The 17,527-nt window shown below is 50.2% G+C and overlaps 1 protein-coding gene across 3 annotated transcripts in view; it reads left to right on the top strand.

Annotated features, from left to right (window-relative positions):
- Positions 1–17,527, top strand: part of TJP1 (tight junction protein 1) — a 486,574-nt gene that overhangs the window by 253,222 nt on the left and 215,825 nt on the right. For all 3 annotated transcript variants that reach the window (XM_029575150.1, XM_029575149.1, XM_029575148.1), the window contains exon 13: positions 12,655–12,874. In XM_029575150.1, the coding sequence (XP_029431010.1) occupies positions 12,655–12,874 (220 nt within the window). The remainder of the gene's footprint in view (positions 1–12,654; positions 12,875–17,527) is intronic.

Here is a 17,527-nt window from a genome sequence, read left to right as displayed (position 1 = left end):
AGCAGGGAGTAGGGAGCTCTTCTTCGGCGGGTTGTGAGGCCAGGAAGGCCCCCCCGCGGCGCCGTTTTTCAGCCGGCGGGCAGTGCAGGCCGATCGGGCCCCCCCGCACCAGCGTTTCTTCTCTCGGCCCCCCCGAGGCTTTCTGATTTTTTTTTTTTTTTGCCTGCCTGCTCCGTTTTCGCCAGCGCTCCCGATGCCGCGGCCGTTGCGTTGTTCGGCCTGCGGCGATCCGGGATCGCGCATTTCGCGCGAGGGGATCTGCGCTCGGTGCCTCCCCGGGGGGGAAGGCACGTCGCGGTCCCGGGACGATTTTTCCTTTTTGGCAGGCTTGCCCGGGCGGTGCGGGCCGGCCCCTCCCCCATCCCTGGCGGGAACGGCGGCCATATTGCATCCCCTGCGCCCTGAGGGGACTCAGGCAGCGCGGGAGGACAGGGATTCCTCCAAAGTTTGTTTTACTTTAAAAAAAAAAAAAAAAAAAAAAAAAAAAAGTTAAAAAGGGTTCAATTTGGGACGGCGTGACTTCCCTTTGCGTTGTCTCTTCCTTCCTCTCTCTCTTGGTGCGAGCTGTACCTTGTGAACCGGGGTAAGTGCATTCTTCTGTGTTTTTTTCTTTACAGCTGATTTTGCTCGTGGCTGCTTCGGCTTCGCCGCGTTTTTCTCACTCACCAGCAGCCATTTTGCCGGTTCCTCGTGGGCTGCGGAGGTGAGCGGGGAGATCTTCGTTGGCGGGTTGTGAGGCCAGGAGGGCCCCCCCGCGGCACCGTTCATCAGCGGGCAGTGCAGGCCGCTCGGGCCCCCCCGCGGCATCGTTCTTCATCGGCGGGCAGTGCAGGCCGCTCGGGCCCCCCCCGCGGCGCCGTTCTTCATCGGCGGGCAGTGCAGGCCGCTCGGGCCCCCCCGCGCCGGCGTTTTTCCTTCTCGGCCCCCCCCGAGGCTTTTCGTTTATTTTGCCTGTCTCCTCCGTTGTCAGCAGTGCTCACGATGCCGCGGTCAGCACGTTGCTCGACCTGCGGTGAGCCGGGATCGCGGATTGCTCGTGAGGGGATCTGTGCTTGGTGCCTCCCCGGGGGGAAGGGCCCGTCGCAGTCCCTTAGCGAATTTTTCGTTTTTGACAGGCATGCCCGGGCGGCGCGGGCCGGCCCCTCCCCCATTACTGGCGGGAACGGCGGCCATTTTACATGCCCAGCGCCCTGAGGGGACTCAGGCAGCGCTGGATGACAGGGACTCCCCCGAGGGCTCTCCACCGAATTTGCTGCCGGACAACAGCCTGACGGGCCGGGGTCCCACGGGGTTCCCCCCACCGGGGCTTCCTCGAGTAGGCTGGGATTCTCCCCGGACTTTGTACGGTTACTGCACACTGCGTATTTGCAGGGCCTTGTCGCTCCCGCAGCACCGTCTCCAGCCAAGGTCCCGCGGCTCTCGCCTCCCTCTCAGGCCCCCCCCGTTCCGGCGGGTGTGGGGGCCACCCTGCCTCCCGCCCGCACCTGGATCCTGGGCCGGACCTGGGAGAAGGGGGCCAAGGGGATTCCACCTCAGAGGGGGACGATCCGCACACGCTGCGTCTCTTCCAGGGGGAAGAGCTGGACGAACTTATTCCACTCATTATCCAGGAGCTGGATCTCGATCCGCTGCCGGACCCGCCCGCTCCAGTAGCGCCCGCCGTCGTCTCGTCGGCCAAGAAGGGAGATCCGGTGCTGGCAGCCCTCCGGCCGAGGGCTCGGGCGTTTTCCCAGCCATGATTCCTTCCTGCAGCTTGGGACGCCCCGGAGGCTTCCCTTAAGGTCAGTCGGGCCATGGAGAAGCTGTATCCGCTACCAGAGGATTTCCTGGATCTCATCAAGGTTCCGAAAGTGGACTCCGCGGTGTTGGCGGTCACGAAGAGGATGACCATACCAGTGATGGGTGGCGCGGCCTTCCGGGATACGCAGGATCGCAAGTTGGAAGTCTTCCTCCAGCGGGTCTTCCAGGTCTCCGCGCTGGGGATGCGGGCGGTGATGTGCAGCTCGCTGGCTCAGAGGGCGCGCCTTCTCTGGGGGCAACAACTTCTCCCCTCTCGGGTTCTGCCGGCTGAGGAGGCCGCCCAAGCGGATGGGCTGGAAACTGCGGTGGCGTACGGGGCTGACGCCTCCTATGACCTGCTTCTATGACCTGCTTCGGGTCCTGGCCCGAGACATGGTCTCGGTAGTGGCGGCGCGTCACCTCCTATGGCTGCGCAACTGGGCGGCGGACACTTCCAAGTCGAGCCTGGGTTCCATGCCATCCAGGGGTAAGTTCCTGTTCGGAGAGGATTTGGACCAGATCAAGTCACTGGGGGAAAGCGCAGTTCATTGCCTGCCGGAGGACAGGTACCGGACCTCCAGGGCGTTTTCGTCCTCCCGCACCAGATCCAGGGCGCAACGGCGCTATAGGAACTACAGACCGGCGGTCTTCAGGCCCTCTGCCCCCAGGTCACAGCCCTGGTCCCGCTCCTTTCGCGGGTGTAGGCCTGTGCGTCCCGCCTCGGGAACGGGACAACCCTCTCCCAAGTCCTCCCAATGATGTTCGGCTCGCCCACTCCACCGTCCCCCGGTTTGGGGGACGGCTGGCATTCTTCTACCAGGAGTGGGCGCGGATCACCTCGGACCAGTGGGGCTTGGACACCATAGAAAATGGCTACGCGTTGGAATTTGTCCGCGCTCCAAAGGGACGGTTCATTTTCTCCCCCTGCGGATCGGCCTCCAAGCGAAGGGAGGTGCAGTTGACACTGGACAGGCTTCGGGTGATTGGCGCCATTGCGCCCGTGCCCTCCAGAGAGGTGGGCTTGGGCCCTTATTCCATCTACTTCGTGGTACCCAAGAAGGATGACTCCTACCGGCCCATCCTGGACTTGAAGGAAGTCAACAAATCCCTCCGGGTGGTTCGGTTTCGGATGGAAACGCTGCGCTCGGTGGTGGCGGCGGTGCATCGAGGGGAGTTCCTAGCCTCCTTGGACCTGACGGAGGCCTACACGGAATCGGGAGGTTCGGGTCCTATCGGACAACGCGACCACGGTGGCCTACATCAACCGGCAGGGCGGCACTCGCAGTCCACAGGTCGCGCTCGAAGCAGCCATGCTGATGCAGTGGGCGGAACGACATCTGGTCCGTCTGGCGGCCTCGCGCATCGCGGGCGTGGACAACGTCCAGGCGGATTTCCTCAGTCGCCAGCGCCCCGGGGAATGGTCCCTCTCCGACGAGGCGATGCAGCTGCTTGTTCGCCGGTGGGGAACTCCCCACAGGGATCTAATGGCGTCCGCGCAAAACGCAAAGGCTCCCCGTTTCCTCAGTCGTCGAAGTGAGCGAGGAGCAGAGGGTGTGGATGCTCTGGTGCTCCCGTGGCCGGACCATCTTCTTCTCTATGCGTTCCCGCCATGGCCTCTGGTGGGAAGACTACTCCGCAGAATAGAAGCTCATCGGGGACTCGTGCTCTTCGTCGCACCAGAATGGCCACGGAGACCCTGGTTTGCGGACCTTCTCCAACTGGTGATCGACGGCCCCATCCGCCTGGGACATCTCCCTCGCCTCCTGCATCAGGGCCCGGTATTTTTCGACCAGGCAGAACTCCTCTGTCTTGCGGCCTGGCTTTTGAGAGGCAACGTCTCCGCTGTCGAGGTTACCAGGAGGCGGGAGTGTCAACGCTCTTGCGTTCCAAGAAGACTTCGACGTCGGCGACCTACGTTCGGGTCTGGAAGGTTTTCGAACTGTGGTGCACCGACCAGAACACGAGACCCACAAAGGCTTCGGTTCCTCAGATCCTTCAGTTTCTACAAGCGGGGGTAGACAAGGGGCTCGCCTATAATTCACTGCGAGTTCAGGTGGCCGCCCTTGGGTCGCACCTGGATATTATGCGTTTCCTCAAGGGTGTCAAGCACTTGCGACCTCCGGTCCGGGAACCTTGTCCCGCTTGGAGTCTTAACCTCGTGCTCCGCTCTGTCGGAACCTCCGTTCGAACCATTGCGCAATGCGACGATTAAGGACCTCACTCTCAAGACAGTGTTTCTGGTGGCCATTTGCTCCGCTCGACGCATCTCGGAACTGCAGGCCCTGTCGCGTAGAGAACCCTATCTCCGCTTCTCTGACTCCGGAGTTTCGCTCCGCACTGTTCCCTCCTTCCTTCCGAAGGCGGTGTCTGCGTTCCATGTGAATCAGACGGTGGAACTGCCGTCTTTCTCGTCGTCTGAACCAAGGGCTCTCCGACTTCTGGATGTCAAGCGTGCTCTGCGTATCTATCTGGAGGATACGAATGAGTTCCGGACTTCCGACCATCTCTTCGTACTTTGGCCCGGTCCTCGGAAGGGTTCCCAGGCCTCAAAGACGACCGTGGCCCGATGGCTGAAAGCCAGCATTGCCGCTCCTTACGCTGGGGCGGGGCGGACTCCCCCGCCCGGCATCGGGGCGCATTCTACGCGTTCGCAGGCGGCTTCCTGGGCGGAGACTCGCTCGGTCTCCCCACAGGAAATCTGTCGTGCGGCCACCTGGAAGTCGTTACATACGTTCTCAAGGCACTATCGTCTACACCTCGCCTCTTCTGTCTCTGGGCATTTTGGCGAGCAGGTTCTCCGAGCAGGCCTCGCAGGACCCCACCCGGTTTAGGGAAGCTTGGGTACATCCCACGGTCTGGACTGATCCAGGTACGTACAGGGAAAAGAAAATTATTACTTACCTGCTAATTTTCGTTCCTGTAGTACCATGGATCAGTCCAGACGCCCACCACTTCTGGGTTGTAATCCTGCTCAGCTGTCTTCTATGGGGCGATAGTGATCATTCCTGTTTTTCACGATTTCTCAGTTCTTACTGTATTTCGCAGTCCCTCTTGGGGTTGGCGTGCTGTATTCATGTCCTCCTACCCGTTGGTGGGAGGGTTACAGTTCATTCTTTGGGTGTGCGGCTGTTTGTTGCCGTTCACTTTAAACTTGATCCAATACGGGGGTTTGTTTGTTTACTCGGGCTTTGATATACTCGATACTGAACTCCTGCAGAGGGGGTAGTAGTACTTATGGTGACGCCCCCTCAAAGCTTTGGCTGACTCCATCTGCTGGAATGGGGACATAACCCACGGTCTGGACTGATCCATGGTACTACAGGAACGAAAATTAGCAGGTAAGTAATAATTTTCTTTTCTAATGCTCTCTGACTTTCTTTATCCCCTAATACACCAGGGTAGATTTTACCATGGGCATCATGTTTATACTATAGTGTTGGAAACAAACCTGCTAGAGAGACTACTAGGAGCTTCAAAGAGATGGTGAAAATTGTGAGGCTTTTAAAACATCTTTAAAGGACCAACATTTTCATTTCCTTCTAGAAGACCATCCACAGCATGAGAAACACTTTAAATCATTTGCTCATATTCACGTCAGGCTTTCATTTGGTTCTTAAGAAGATTTAATTGGTGCTAGAGTACTTTCTAATTGCATGCAAAAATATTTAAATTTACTTTCAAACTATATATAGAATGACTTTTCTATGTGGCATGTATTTTGCAGCACTTGTGCATTAAAATATTAAGTATATTAACGTGTATTAAATTAAAACAAAACAAAAATTGCTTACCTGTTTCAGATGTTCTCCTGAAGACAGCAGGATATCAGTCCTCACAGGTAGGTAAGTGGGATGACATCATCTGACAAAGCTTTGGTCAGTGCGATAATTGCATAGCTATCTAGAGCTTTCAACATGCTCTTCTTAGCATGTGCAAGTAGTATTGAGTCATGGCCTTCACATGGAGCCTCCTCAGTTCAATATATAGCTTTAAAAATTGAAGCCAACTCCTAAAAGGGGGGGGGGGGGGCAGGTAGGTTCTGTGAGGTCCCTTCAGGACTTTAAGGTCTGTCAGGTACATTCTTAGAAGAACCATCTATCTGTCAGACTTGGCTGGATGAAACTAGTGAAAGGGCATTTTTTGTAGCAGGCCCTCAATGTTGGAACATGTTTCAGAACAAGAGAAGAGTGATCAAATGTGAACCGGTAGATGTAGTGTATTTGGATTTTCAGAAGGTGAACCGGGACATATAGTATATTTGGATTTTCAGAAGGCGTTTCACAAAGTCCATCAAGAGAGGCTTCTAAGAAAACTAAAAAGTAATGGGATAGGAGGTGATGTCCTTTCGTGGATTACAAACTGGTTAAAAGACAAGAAACAGAGTAGGATTAAATGGTCCGTTTTCTCAGTGGAAAAGAGTAAACAGTGGAGTGCCTCAGGGATTTGTACTTGGACCAGTGCTTTTCAATCTACCACATAAATGGGCTTGGATCGACGTGCCGCAAATGCACAGTAGAGAGCACGTCTGTCAGAGGGGAGCCCAGCGGACGGCTGTCTTGGAAATGGCGAGGAGCAGCGGCGACAGCACAGGAGGTTGCCGGGAGTCTCTCTCTCGCGCATGCCTCATTACTGAGCGTCGGGTGGGCCAGCAACGAGCCCTGTGGAGAGGCGCGCACGAGAGAGACACCCCCCCCCCCCCCCCCCCCGGAGACCTCTCATGGAGCAGCAGTGGCGGTATCTAAGTGTCAGGCGGGCCATAGAGAAGAAGAGGGAGTGGAGGAGGGCTGAGGGAGAGGGATGGGGTTGTGGAGGAGGTGGGAGGGGAAGGAAGAGCATGTAAGTGGGGAGGGTAAAGTTGTGGAATACAGAAAAAGGGAGTGGAGGAGGGCTGAGGGAGAGGGAAGGGGTTGAGGTGGGAGGGGAAGGAAAGGGAAGATGAGAAGGGATGGAAGGAAGAGGATATAAGTGGGAAGGGTAAAGTGGAGTAGAGAAAAAGGGAGTGGAGGAGGGCTGGGGAGAAGGGGAAGGGAAGAGGATATGACTGAACAAGTGGGAAGGGTAAGAAGTTCTGGAGAAGAGAAAAATGAGTGGAGGAGGGCTGGGAGAGGGAAGGGGTTGCAGATGAGGTGAGAGAGGATGGAAGGAAAAGGGAAGTTGTGGAGAACAGAGCGGCTCTAACCGTGCCGGTCTGACCGATGGAATCTCGCCTGTTTTAACGGGCCTAACGGCTAGTATATTTATAAATGATCTGGAAAGGAATATGACGAGGTAATCATATTTGCAGATGATGCAAAATTATTCAAAATTGTTAAATCACAAGCGGATTGTGATAAATTGCAGGAGGACCTTGTGAGACTGGAAGATTGAGCATCGAAATGGCAGATAAAATTTAATGTGGATAAGTGCAAGGTGATAGAATATAGGGAAAAATAACCCATGCTGTAGTTACACGATGTTAGGTTCCATGTTAGGAGCTACCACCCAGAAAAAGATCTAGGTGTCATAGTAGATAAAACATTGAAATGTTGGCTCAGTGTGCTACAGCAATTAAAAAAGCAAACGGACTGTTAAGAATTATTAGGAAGATAATAGTGAATAAAACGAAAAATGTCATGATGCCTCTGTATCGCTCCATGGTGAGACCGCACCTTGAGTACTGTGTACAATTCTGGTCACCACATCTCAAAAAAGATATCGTTGTACTGGAAAAGATACAGAGAAAGGTGAACAAAATGATAAAGGGGATGGAATGGCTCCCCTGTGAGAAAAGGCTAGAGGATTAGGGCTGTTCAGCTTGGAGAAGAAACGGATGAAGGGGTGATATAATAGAGGTCTATAAAATCATGGGAGGTCTAGAAATGGGTAAAAGTGAATCAGTTATTTACTCTTTTGAGTAATAGAAGGACTAGGGGGCACTCCATGAAGTTAGCAAGTAGTACATTTAAAACAAATCAGAGAATTATTTTTTCATTCAATACACAATTAAGCTCTGGAATTTGTTGTCAGAGGATATGGGTAGTGCAGTTAGTGTAGCTGGGTTTAAAAAAAGGTTTGGATAAGGAAGAGAAGTCCATTAACTGCTATTAATCAAAATGACTTAGGGAATAGCCACTGCCATTACTGGCATTAGTAACATGGGATCTGCTTAATGTTTGGGTACTTGCCAGGTACTTGTAAACTGGATTGGCCACTTTTGGAAACAGGATGCTGGGCTTGTTGGATCCTTGGTCTGACCCAGTTTGGCAAATTCTTATGTTCTTATTGGAAGTCCCACCAAATTGTCTACCAAGAGGCTATAGCTATACCTCCGCATCAAAATCTACTACTCAAGGAACTCTCCTCCCTCTTGGCAACCAAAACTGCCAATCTTGTTCCTCCAATGGAAAGAGGGCAATGATTTTATTCCCAAAGAAAAGAGGATTACTTCGTCCCATCCTAGATCTAATGGTCTTGAATAAAGTCCTCATGAGTGAGAAGTTCAAGATGTTTCCCTGAGCAATTTAATTCTTTTCCTTCAAAAAGGAGACTGGCTATGTTCCCTGGATTTCAAGGATACATGCAAACACAGAGATAATTGAAGTTACAGGAAGTTTTTTCCATTATTTGAGATACAACTTGAATATTGCATACTGCCCTTCTGTTTAACATCACCCTAAGCATTTACAAAACAGCCAACAATGGTTGTAACACAACTTCATAAACCGGGGATGCATGTACTTCCCCTATCTGGATATCTGGCTGGTCAAGAGCACTTCTCAGGAAGGTGCAAAGAAATCCAATGAGCAAAACCAGCCAGGTGTTGGAGTTGCTATGATTCATCATAAAATTACCCAAATTCAACTTGAGCCTGTCATCCCAATTGAAATTCACAGGAGCTCTGCCAGATACAACTTAGGCAAAAGCTTTTCTTCCAAATAAAATGGTGCCTTCTCCCTATTTTGGGAAAGGTGCCTTCTGTACATGTATCCTATTTTTCAAAAGGCTGAAACTCTCCTAAACTCAGGAGATACAAGGGACTATGAATTACATAGCCTCTATTGGCAGAGTCAGGTTATCCAATTTGGTTGGGGAATTCCTCAACACATCCTACAGAACCAGGAGCATTACTCAAATCCCAGCATCAGGTCCTAGCCCTCACAGCCTGGATGTTGACAGTGTAGAATTTGATTTCCTTAATCTACCTAAAGTCATCTCTCATGTTTTTCTGGTTTCTAAGAAAGATTCCATCAGGAGGCCTTATAGCTTCAAACAGATGGTTTGCTTTCTGGTATGAGGGAAAGACCCTAGATCCTTTCTGCTGCTCCACAGAAAAAAAGATTGAATATCTTCTACATCTCTCAGAATCTGGCCTCAAGTCTAAGTATCAATTGCCTTGAGGTGAATCCTATCACCACCATGCAGATAGTAAACCTTTCTATACAGACTTTAGCTGTCAAGATTATCCAGGGCTCGCTTTTATTGAAGCCAGCCATGTCTCCCACTGTGACTTGATGATAGTTAGCATCCAGTGCAACCACTGTGACCTCAGTGTGGTACTAACCAGCTGGTGAAAGCTCCCTTTGAGCCACTGGACTCCTTTGAACTGAAGTATTTGACCTGAGAGATCATACTTTTAGGGGTGGTTACTTCAGCATGCAGTCAAATGAGTTCCAAGCCCTAGTGACTTCACTTTATAACAAATTATTCAGTAGGATGGCTCTGTACACACATCCCAAGTTCCTGCTTAAAGTTGTATCAGACTTCCATCTTAACCAGACGATCATCCTTCTTCAGCATACCTACAGTGCTGAGCAAGACTTAGTCTGAACTGCAAAAGAGCCTTAACCTTCTACCTGAACCAAACTGAAGCCCTTACAAATTCCACCCATATTTTTGTTTCTTTTGACCTAAACAGTCCTGGGATTGTCATAGTTAATCGCACATTGTCTAACTAGATAGCAAATTTGTATTTCTTTCTGTTATGCTTAGGAGATGCCTGTATCAATTTTTCACTATATGTGGTACCCAACTGTTCGAAGTTATATTGAATTTATTTATTTATTTATTTATTTATGGATTTTATATACCGGGAGTTCCTGTATACAATACATATCACTCCGGTTCACAGTTAAACGGTAATAACTACTGCCGTGTGGCAGTTTACATGGAACAAATCAGAACTTGATCTAATAAGAATGAGCGAACCAACTAACTAGTTTCAACTTTTAAACAAAAAATAAAAAATAAATAAAAAAAAGGCAATATAAATCTTAATTAAAATAAATAGTGCAGAGAATAATACATTAGAACCAAAGGACATGGTTTATGGAATCAATGGTTTATGTAAAGCCTTAGCCTTCCCCCTCCAAGCAGGCTTTCTAAACTGCACACTGTAACATTGGCCATGTTTTCCTTGAGCCACTCAAAACCTCATCCCAGGTTTTGATTGGGAAGCTGACTGTAGCTTAGGAGCCCTCCTATTTTCTTGGACAAGAACAATGCCCCTGTTGGGAGCGAGGGGACGGAGGATAAAACCTCATTGGAGGATAGAAGTGTCTCCTTGGCATCTGCTGAAATACCTCCTAGCGATGTGAAGGGTGGGAACAAAGCGACTGTAGTGTGTCTGAATCATTTGTCTTCAGTTTGAGCCCTTGCTTCCTTGATTTTATTTCCAAAGAGATCCTCTCCCTTGCAAGGCATGTCAGCAAGCCTGTTCTGCCTATCTGACTATAGGTCTAAAGTCTGCAAGCATGAGTTTAGGGGAACCAGTTCCTATGACAGGCTCTCGATGCTGTCTCAGAACATCATAGGCTGATCTAACCAAGTATTTTTCACACTTCCTATCCTTGTCTACTAGTGACAGATTGTCTGACTTTTGAGGGAGAAATTAGGATAAATTCTTGAGCTCTTGCAGAACATTATGCAAATATTGGCCCATGAAAAGCTGGTAGGATGCTATGTAGGAAGTGAGCACAGCATTCTGAAATTATTTCTTCCAAGAGTGTCTAGTGTGCAGGAGTCTTTCCCAGGAGGCACCAAGGACTACTTGATTATCTTTAGAGCTGATTCAACAATAACAGAATGATGAAGCTGGTTGTCAAATTCTGGAGCCTTCTGAACAGAGTGCAGAGAATCTTCCTGTTATCAGGGGGTACTGCTTGGTGTTGGGGGGGGGGGGGGGGGGGGGTTCCTCCCACTTTATCATCTTACATACTTGACATGCCATGAAATGCTTCAGGGAATTGAGGAACTGGAGGATGACCAACATTTTTGCTCTGGGTGCTTTCTCTTTAACTGAAAAGGAATATCCTTAGTTATTCATTTAATAGTTAATGAAGTAGAGGGACTTTCTTCTTTCCCATGGAGGAGAGAAGGGTTTAAGGGGGAGACCTGTTTTTTTTCCTGATCAGAGTAATCCTCAAATCCATATTCATACTCCTGAATGCTCAGCCTCCAGTTCCCATCTATTGGCTGAAGAGGTAGCCTGAGCCCCCATACCTGTCGGTAGCCAAGAGCCCTGAGAAGCACTCAGTTGGCTAAGAGGCTCTAGACCCCGAGATAAATCAATGCCTCTGGGAAGCTTCCTCTTCCAATGCACTGGAAATTAATGAGTATTCCAAGAATGTTTACAATTGGCTGATCATCCTTTTTTTTTTTTTTTTTTTTGCATCATTCTATTCTCTTGATGCTGATGCACTAATACGAGACAAGTGGAGTTCAGCCACCTCCTGAGGCTTTCTGTTCAGTTCCTCTTTGAAGATTGCTGATGATAAAATGACCTGGGAAGCAGGAGGTGAAGTCGCATCTTCTTGGCTCACCTGAGACATATTGGTGGCTGTGACCTGGCCCTTGGAAGCTGTTGCAATCCCCCAGATTTTGTGGCGAGTGAGCGACCCTTTCTGTGGGGATGATTGGGAAGACCCATGACTGCTGCCAGTAACTCTCTGCTTTCTACATTGTACACCGACTGAGATCCTTGCGTTTGCTTGATGCTCTGCATTAGTTTCCTTCGGTGTTGATGCAGATAAAGCAGAATCCTTTCCTTCTCTGACAGGTGGAGCTAGACAATGACCCATCTCCATGGCTTCTTTCAATGCTCAACCTCAAAATGCAATATTTCCTCAATGATAGTTAGCATCCAGTGCAACTTCTGGGCCCTTCAATGTTCATGCGGTAATGCAGATGGCATGGATTTACCTGTCCCAAAGAGATTTTTAATGATCTCTATGTAGGACTGGTGGCCTCTGGATGCATAAAGCATCCCAAGATGTCGTGGTTGGCCTCCAGGTAAAGCATATATCTGTCATGAGGATTCATGATAGACATGGTACATTTGCACCTGGGCCACCTTGTGAAGTCACTGGCTGGAACCTTTAGGGATATCGGGTTAAAAAAAGCTGCTGCAAAATTAAATGAAACTATTTTATATAAAATCTTGACTGTTGCCACTGGATGCACTGATAATATGTTATGCGGCTGCACAAACTGTTAAGTTGTAATTTAACAAAAAATATATTTAAAAGTTTAAATAGGTTGGAGAGATGCTGAACTGAGTGAAACTGTGTGGAAAAGAAATGTGGTCTAGAGGCAAATTTACAAAAAAGTACTCACTATGAAAAATGCGACCATTAGGCTCCATGGATAAAGTGAAACCGAAAGAGGCCCTGTGTGATAGCTGTGATGCTAAGATGACTGCAACAAGTCATGTTCAAAGCATGAAGAAAGTTCTAGAAAGCCTATGCAGTCATCGCACAGACCAGGGCTCTGATGGATCAAGTCACCCCATATACCTATCTGTAAGGACTAAATAGCCTGCTTGTCCTCTGAGAAATATCCTTTCTCATGCAAGTATTTACAGACTGAGATGATACATTCTTCATTATGATTTTGTTCCAGTTTATCGTCGTATTGTTGAGTCAGATGTTGGAGATTCCTTCTACATTAGGACTCATTTTGAATATGAAAAGGAATCTCCTTATGGATTAAGCTTCAATAAAGGCGAGATATTCCGTGTTGTGGATACGCTGTATAATGGGAAACTGGGATCGTGGCTGGCTATCAGAATTGGCAGGAATCACAAAGAAGTAGAGAGAGGCATCATTCCCAACAAAAACAGGTAGGATTTGTGTGTTAATACATTATTTTTGTGTAAGGTAGGTAATAAGCATGTGAATGTTCTGCATTTTGTTGTCTGTAGTGTGTAGAGTATAGCACCATTTTATGGTTCAGCAGACCAGTTCTGTTCATATTACAAAGAGTTCTCCTAATACCTCCTTCCTTCCAGAATCTCTTAGCTGCTCACCTACCATCAATCTTTGTACCAGTCTGCCGGTATGCAGAAACAGAATCCTTACGCTGCAGGACTTCATGCTGCATGTGGGTGGGCTGGTGGGTTCGAGGCATGTCTGAAAAGCCATGGGGATCACACAGTGAGCCTTTCTGACAGGGGCAGGACCACATTGGCTTTTTAAAAGGAAGTCATGATATTTCAGGTTGGGCCCAAAGATGGATGTTAGCGACTTTCATCTCTTGAATATTCTGTGCTTTTGGGACTGGGTGATAGTGCAACCAGGACACAAATTGAGGCTTGAAATCTGAAATAACATGATCTGAGTCATCTATGGTCACTATGCTGAGGAAACAGAAACAAGCTGGAGACAGGAAGAAGTATGTATCCAGTGCCAAGGTGTGTTTTACCAGTTACAGGGGTAACAGCATTTGGTTTGTCAAGAATTCAATGTTTCTTCATACAAAAAATCTGAGTTCAAGAACAAGCTAGGTGTCGCCCCTTCTTTAATTGTGTGGAAGAGATGTATCCCATTTTGCCAGATCAATATGTTTGCTCTGTGAAAGGGCAAATTCAAAGAGGGAGGAAAAGATCACTGGATGCCAAAGTGCAGGAGGTAGTGAGCAGTAGCAGATGAGACCCAGGGGATTAATAGGGTCAGATTTTCAATCTATCTAATGTTATTTCAAGGCAAATCTGTCTTAATAAAATAAATAAAAATTCTCCAGCTCCAAAGTCTCCTTCACTCACAAAATATAAACTGGAGAGGAATAGGTCTCTTAGTTCATCTTTTCCAGGGAACTCACAACTAGTAACTCTCCAGAGAGGAATCGCTAGTATCTGTGGAGAAGATATCCTTTGACACAAAAAGAAGAGAAGACCAGAAGGCAGATGATGCAAGTCCTTGTTTTACAAATAAAGGTGCCTCAAAAGGACAAGACAGATTCCATTTTAGAGGTGACTTTCCAGATCCAAGAAGTGTTCCTGTTTATCCTATGGGAGCCATTCCAAAATGTCTTTCCAAAGCTGGCTAGCACCATATTAGGGGTGTCAATGATCCAACAGTTTTCATAGATGGAGCAGCAGACTTTTTAGAAACAAAAACACGATTGCAGAAAGACCACAGCTTTCAGATCTATAATCCCTACCACGTCCTTGGAGATCACCTGTGCTATATACCATGCATTCTTGAATTCAGATATTGTACTTGTCTCCACCAAGGCTATTCCATACATCTACCACCCTCTGTAAAGAAATATTTCCTTAGATAACTCCTGAGTCTACCCCTTTTGACCTTTATCCCATGACCTCTTGTTCCAGGCTCTCCTTTCCATTGAAAGAGGCCTACTGTATGTGCATTGATAACTTGGAGGTATTTAAATATCTTAATTAGATCTTCCCTATCCCATCTTTTCCTGGCGTGTAGCCAGATGGACTCAGTACAAATGGGATAGTATCCGCGTGCTAGCAGTTGGAGACGGATCTGACGTCAGCACGGGGGCGTATATATCCCCACAGGAAGCGTAGCTATTCAGTAATTTCCGTCTCCAAAGCAGTTTGGAGTGCCTGCATGCTAGTTGAGCGTGCTTTCCAAGACTACTTTAATTTTTCTCTTTTCTTCTCATTCTAGATTCGTTTTTCCTGTCTCTTCGACTTAGAGCCCCGCGCTCCTGCGGTAGATACCCACGGGTTCCTCCCCCAGCGAGCTCCCGGGGTGATTAACGTGCTCCCCCGGTGGGAAAGTCCTCTGTCCTGCTGAAGCGCGGCAGTGACACAGTCCCCGGACGCAGTCCGCGTGAGGTATACGAGGCCCTCGGTCCCGGCGTGGACGAGGTAGCGGGTGCATTTCCTCAAATTGCGGTGGTGAGGTGATCCCTTCCCCCGCAGCCGGAGACCGCCTGTGTTCCAGCTGGGACGCGCCGAACCTGGTACGGAGTACGTCTCTTCCTACGGGTCTCCGACGCGCAGAGGATCGGCGGCGTGGCACGCCGTGGAGGACGCCCTCGTAGGGCCTGGCTCAGGTACTCCGCGCCCGTAATAGGCGCGGCTTTTTTCCTCCTTGACTTTGTTTCGGCATATTGCTGACCGCTTATTACTGAAAGCTTATTGAATGCCTATTAAGAGCATATTGCTGACCGCTTATTACTGAAAGCTTCTTGAATGCCTATTACGAGCATATTGCTGACCGCTTATTGCTGAATGCGTATTGAATGCCTCTTGCATGCATATTGCTGCCGCCTCTTCTTATTGCGCGCCTATTGCTCTTGAGCGCCTATTGCTCTTGAGCGCCTATTGCTCTTGAGCGCCTATTGCTATTGGGAGCCTATTGCTATTGGGAGCCTATTGCTATTGAGAGCCTATTGCTGCCGCATATTATTTGTGAGCACCTTTTGTTCAATGGATCAGAAAGCTGCGGAGTCTTCAGCAACGGCGCCCCCTGCTTCGGGCATTGCAGCCCTTGGCCTCTGCTCCTCATGCCACCTTAGGGCCACGCGCAGGGATGAGCCAGATTCTTTGTGTGCCCAATGTGAGGGGGCCCTGCGACCCTCGGGCCAGGACCTGTCTCAACCACGATTTGTGGACAGTTCCCCAGGGGCTACCCCGGAGTTAGGGGGCAGTCTCGACCAATCCGGCGTCCCGGGGGAGCTTGTACCCCGGCGCTTAGAGGCTGCTTCCATTTCCTGGGTGGATCTCTTTAAGGGAATTCATGCTTTTGTTCAGATGCAAATGGCTGCCCATCCAGGCCCTATGGTTCCTGTAGTTCCTGCGGTGGCTGCGCCTGCGGCGGCTGCTCCGGTGGCAGCTCCTGCGGATCCTGTTCCTGGGCCTTCACAACCTTATCGCGAGTGGGACTTCCCACCGATGGATAGCTCAGATCAGTCAGACCAGGAGGTCTCGCAGGATGAGTCCGAACTCCCGGACGAGGGGGACCTCCCTCCAGGGACTGAGCCATATCGAACCATGAGGCGGTTCTTCCCTAAGGAGGATCTCTCCGACCTGGTGTCTCAGTGTCTGGCGGAATTGGATATTACAGGTCCCAGCGCTTCGATACCTTCTGCGCAGAACCCCCTACTGGAAGGTCTTCGTCCTACGGCCCGCCATTTTCCATTCTTACAGGCGGCGCAACAACTGATTGATTTAGAATGGGTGGCTCCAGCGGCTGCCTTCAAAGGGGGTCGGGCTCTGACGAGCATGTACCCATTGGCGCCGGCTATCCAGGATCTGCTGGCGTGCCCTCAGGTGGACGCCTTGATTAGCGCGGTGGTCAAGCGCACTACCATTCCAGTTGAAGGGGGGACGGCCCTCAGGGAGCCGCATGATCGACGACTGGACGCCATTCTGCGTCAGGCCTTTGAGGTGGCGGCTTTATCTTTACGGATCGCCACCTGCTGCACGGTGGTGACGCGTGCCTGTTTGTCACAGGTTAGGAACAACGCTCCAGCGGCGGACATGGAATCTGCTCTTTCGTTCCTTACGGATGCGGCATCTGACCTGGTACGGACAACCGCTAAAGGGATTTCATCCTCCGTAGCGGCCAGGAGGCAGCTCTGGATCCGAAGATGGTCGGCTGATGCGCCTTCTAAAACCCGCCTCACCAGATTGCCCTTCAAGGGCTCCTTTCTATTTGGCAGCGACCTTGATAAACTGGCCAGTGCATGGGGCGCCTCTCCAGTGCCCAGATTGCCGGAAGATCGGTTCCGAAGGGGCCAGCGCGCCTTTCCAAGGCCCTCCAGGGGCAGGAGTTCCCAGCGTTTCGTTCCTTACAGGGGTCGTTACCAGGCACCACGTCCTCCAGCCGGGAATCAGTCCTTTCGGACCAAGCCGCGCAGGAGGGGAGCGGGCCCGGGTTCAGGTCCCGGCCGCGCCTCCCAATGAGAATCCGCCGATTCATCTGGGGGACGGAGCCATAGGGGGCAGGTTGACACTCTTCTACCCCAGATGGGTCGAGATTACATCGGACCAGTGGGTTCTCGCCGTTATCCGGGAGAGATATTATCTGGACTTTCATCATCTCCCTCCGGACAAGTTTGTGGAATCTTCGTGTCCCGCACACAAGAAGACAGCATTGGAAGCTACCCTGGCAAGACTCATGTCCTTGAAAGCCATCATCCCAGTACCTGCCTGGGAAGTGAATTCTGGCCATTATTCCATCTATTTCATTGTACCCAAGAAAGGGGGTACCTTTCGGCCCGTCCTGGACCTCAAGTCAGTCAATCGCTACTTACGGGTCCCACGGTTTCGCATGGAAACTCTACGCTCCATCAAGGCCGCAGTACAGCCAGGGGAATTCCTCACGGCGTTAGACCTGTCAGAGGCATACCTGCATATCCCGATCCATCCGGATCATCAGCGCTACCTACGCTTCAAGGTTCTAGGCCGCCATTTCCAGTTTCGGGCCCTGCCCTTTGGGTTGGCGACATCGCCACGGACATTCACCAAGGTGGTGGTAGTAGTAGCGGCGGCGCTCAGGCGGGAAGGAAT

The sequence above is a fragment of the Rhinatrema bivittatum genome, chromosome 13 (genome assembly GCF_901001135.1).
Source record: "Rhinatrema bivittatum chromosome 13, aRhiBiv1.1, whole genome shotgun sequence".
Lineage (NCBI taxonomy): Eukaryota > Metazoa > Chordata > Amphibia > Gymnophiona > Rhinatrematidae > Rhinatrema > Rhinatrema bivittatum.
Note: the sequence above shows the minus strand (reverse complement) of the source record. Positions and strands in the feature narration are given on the sequence as shown.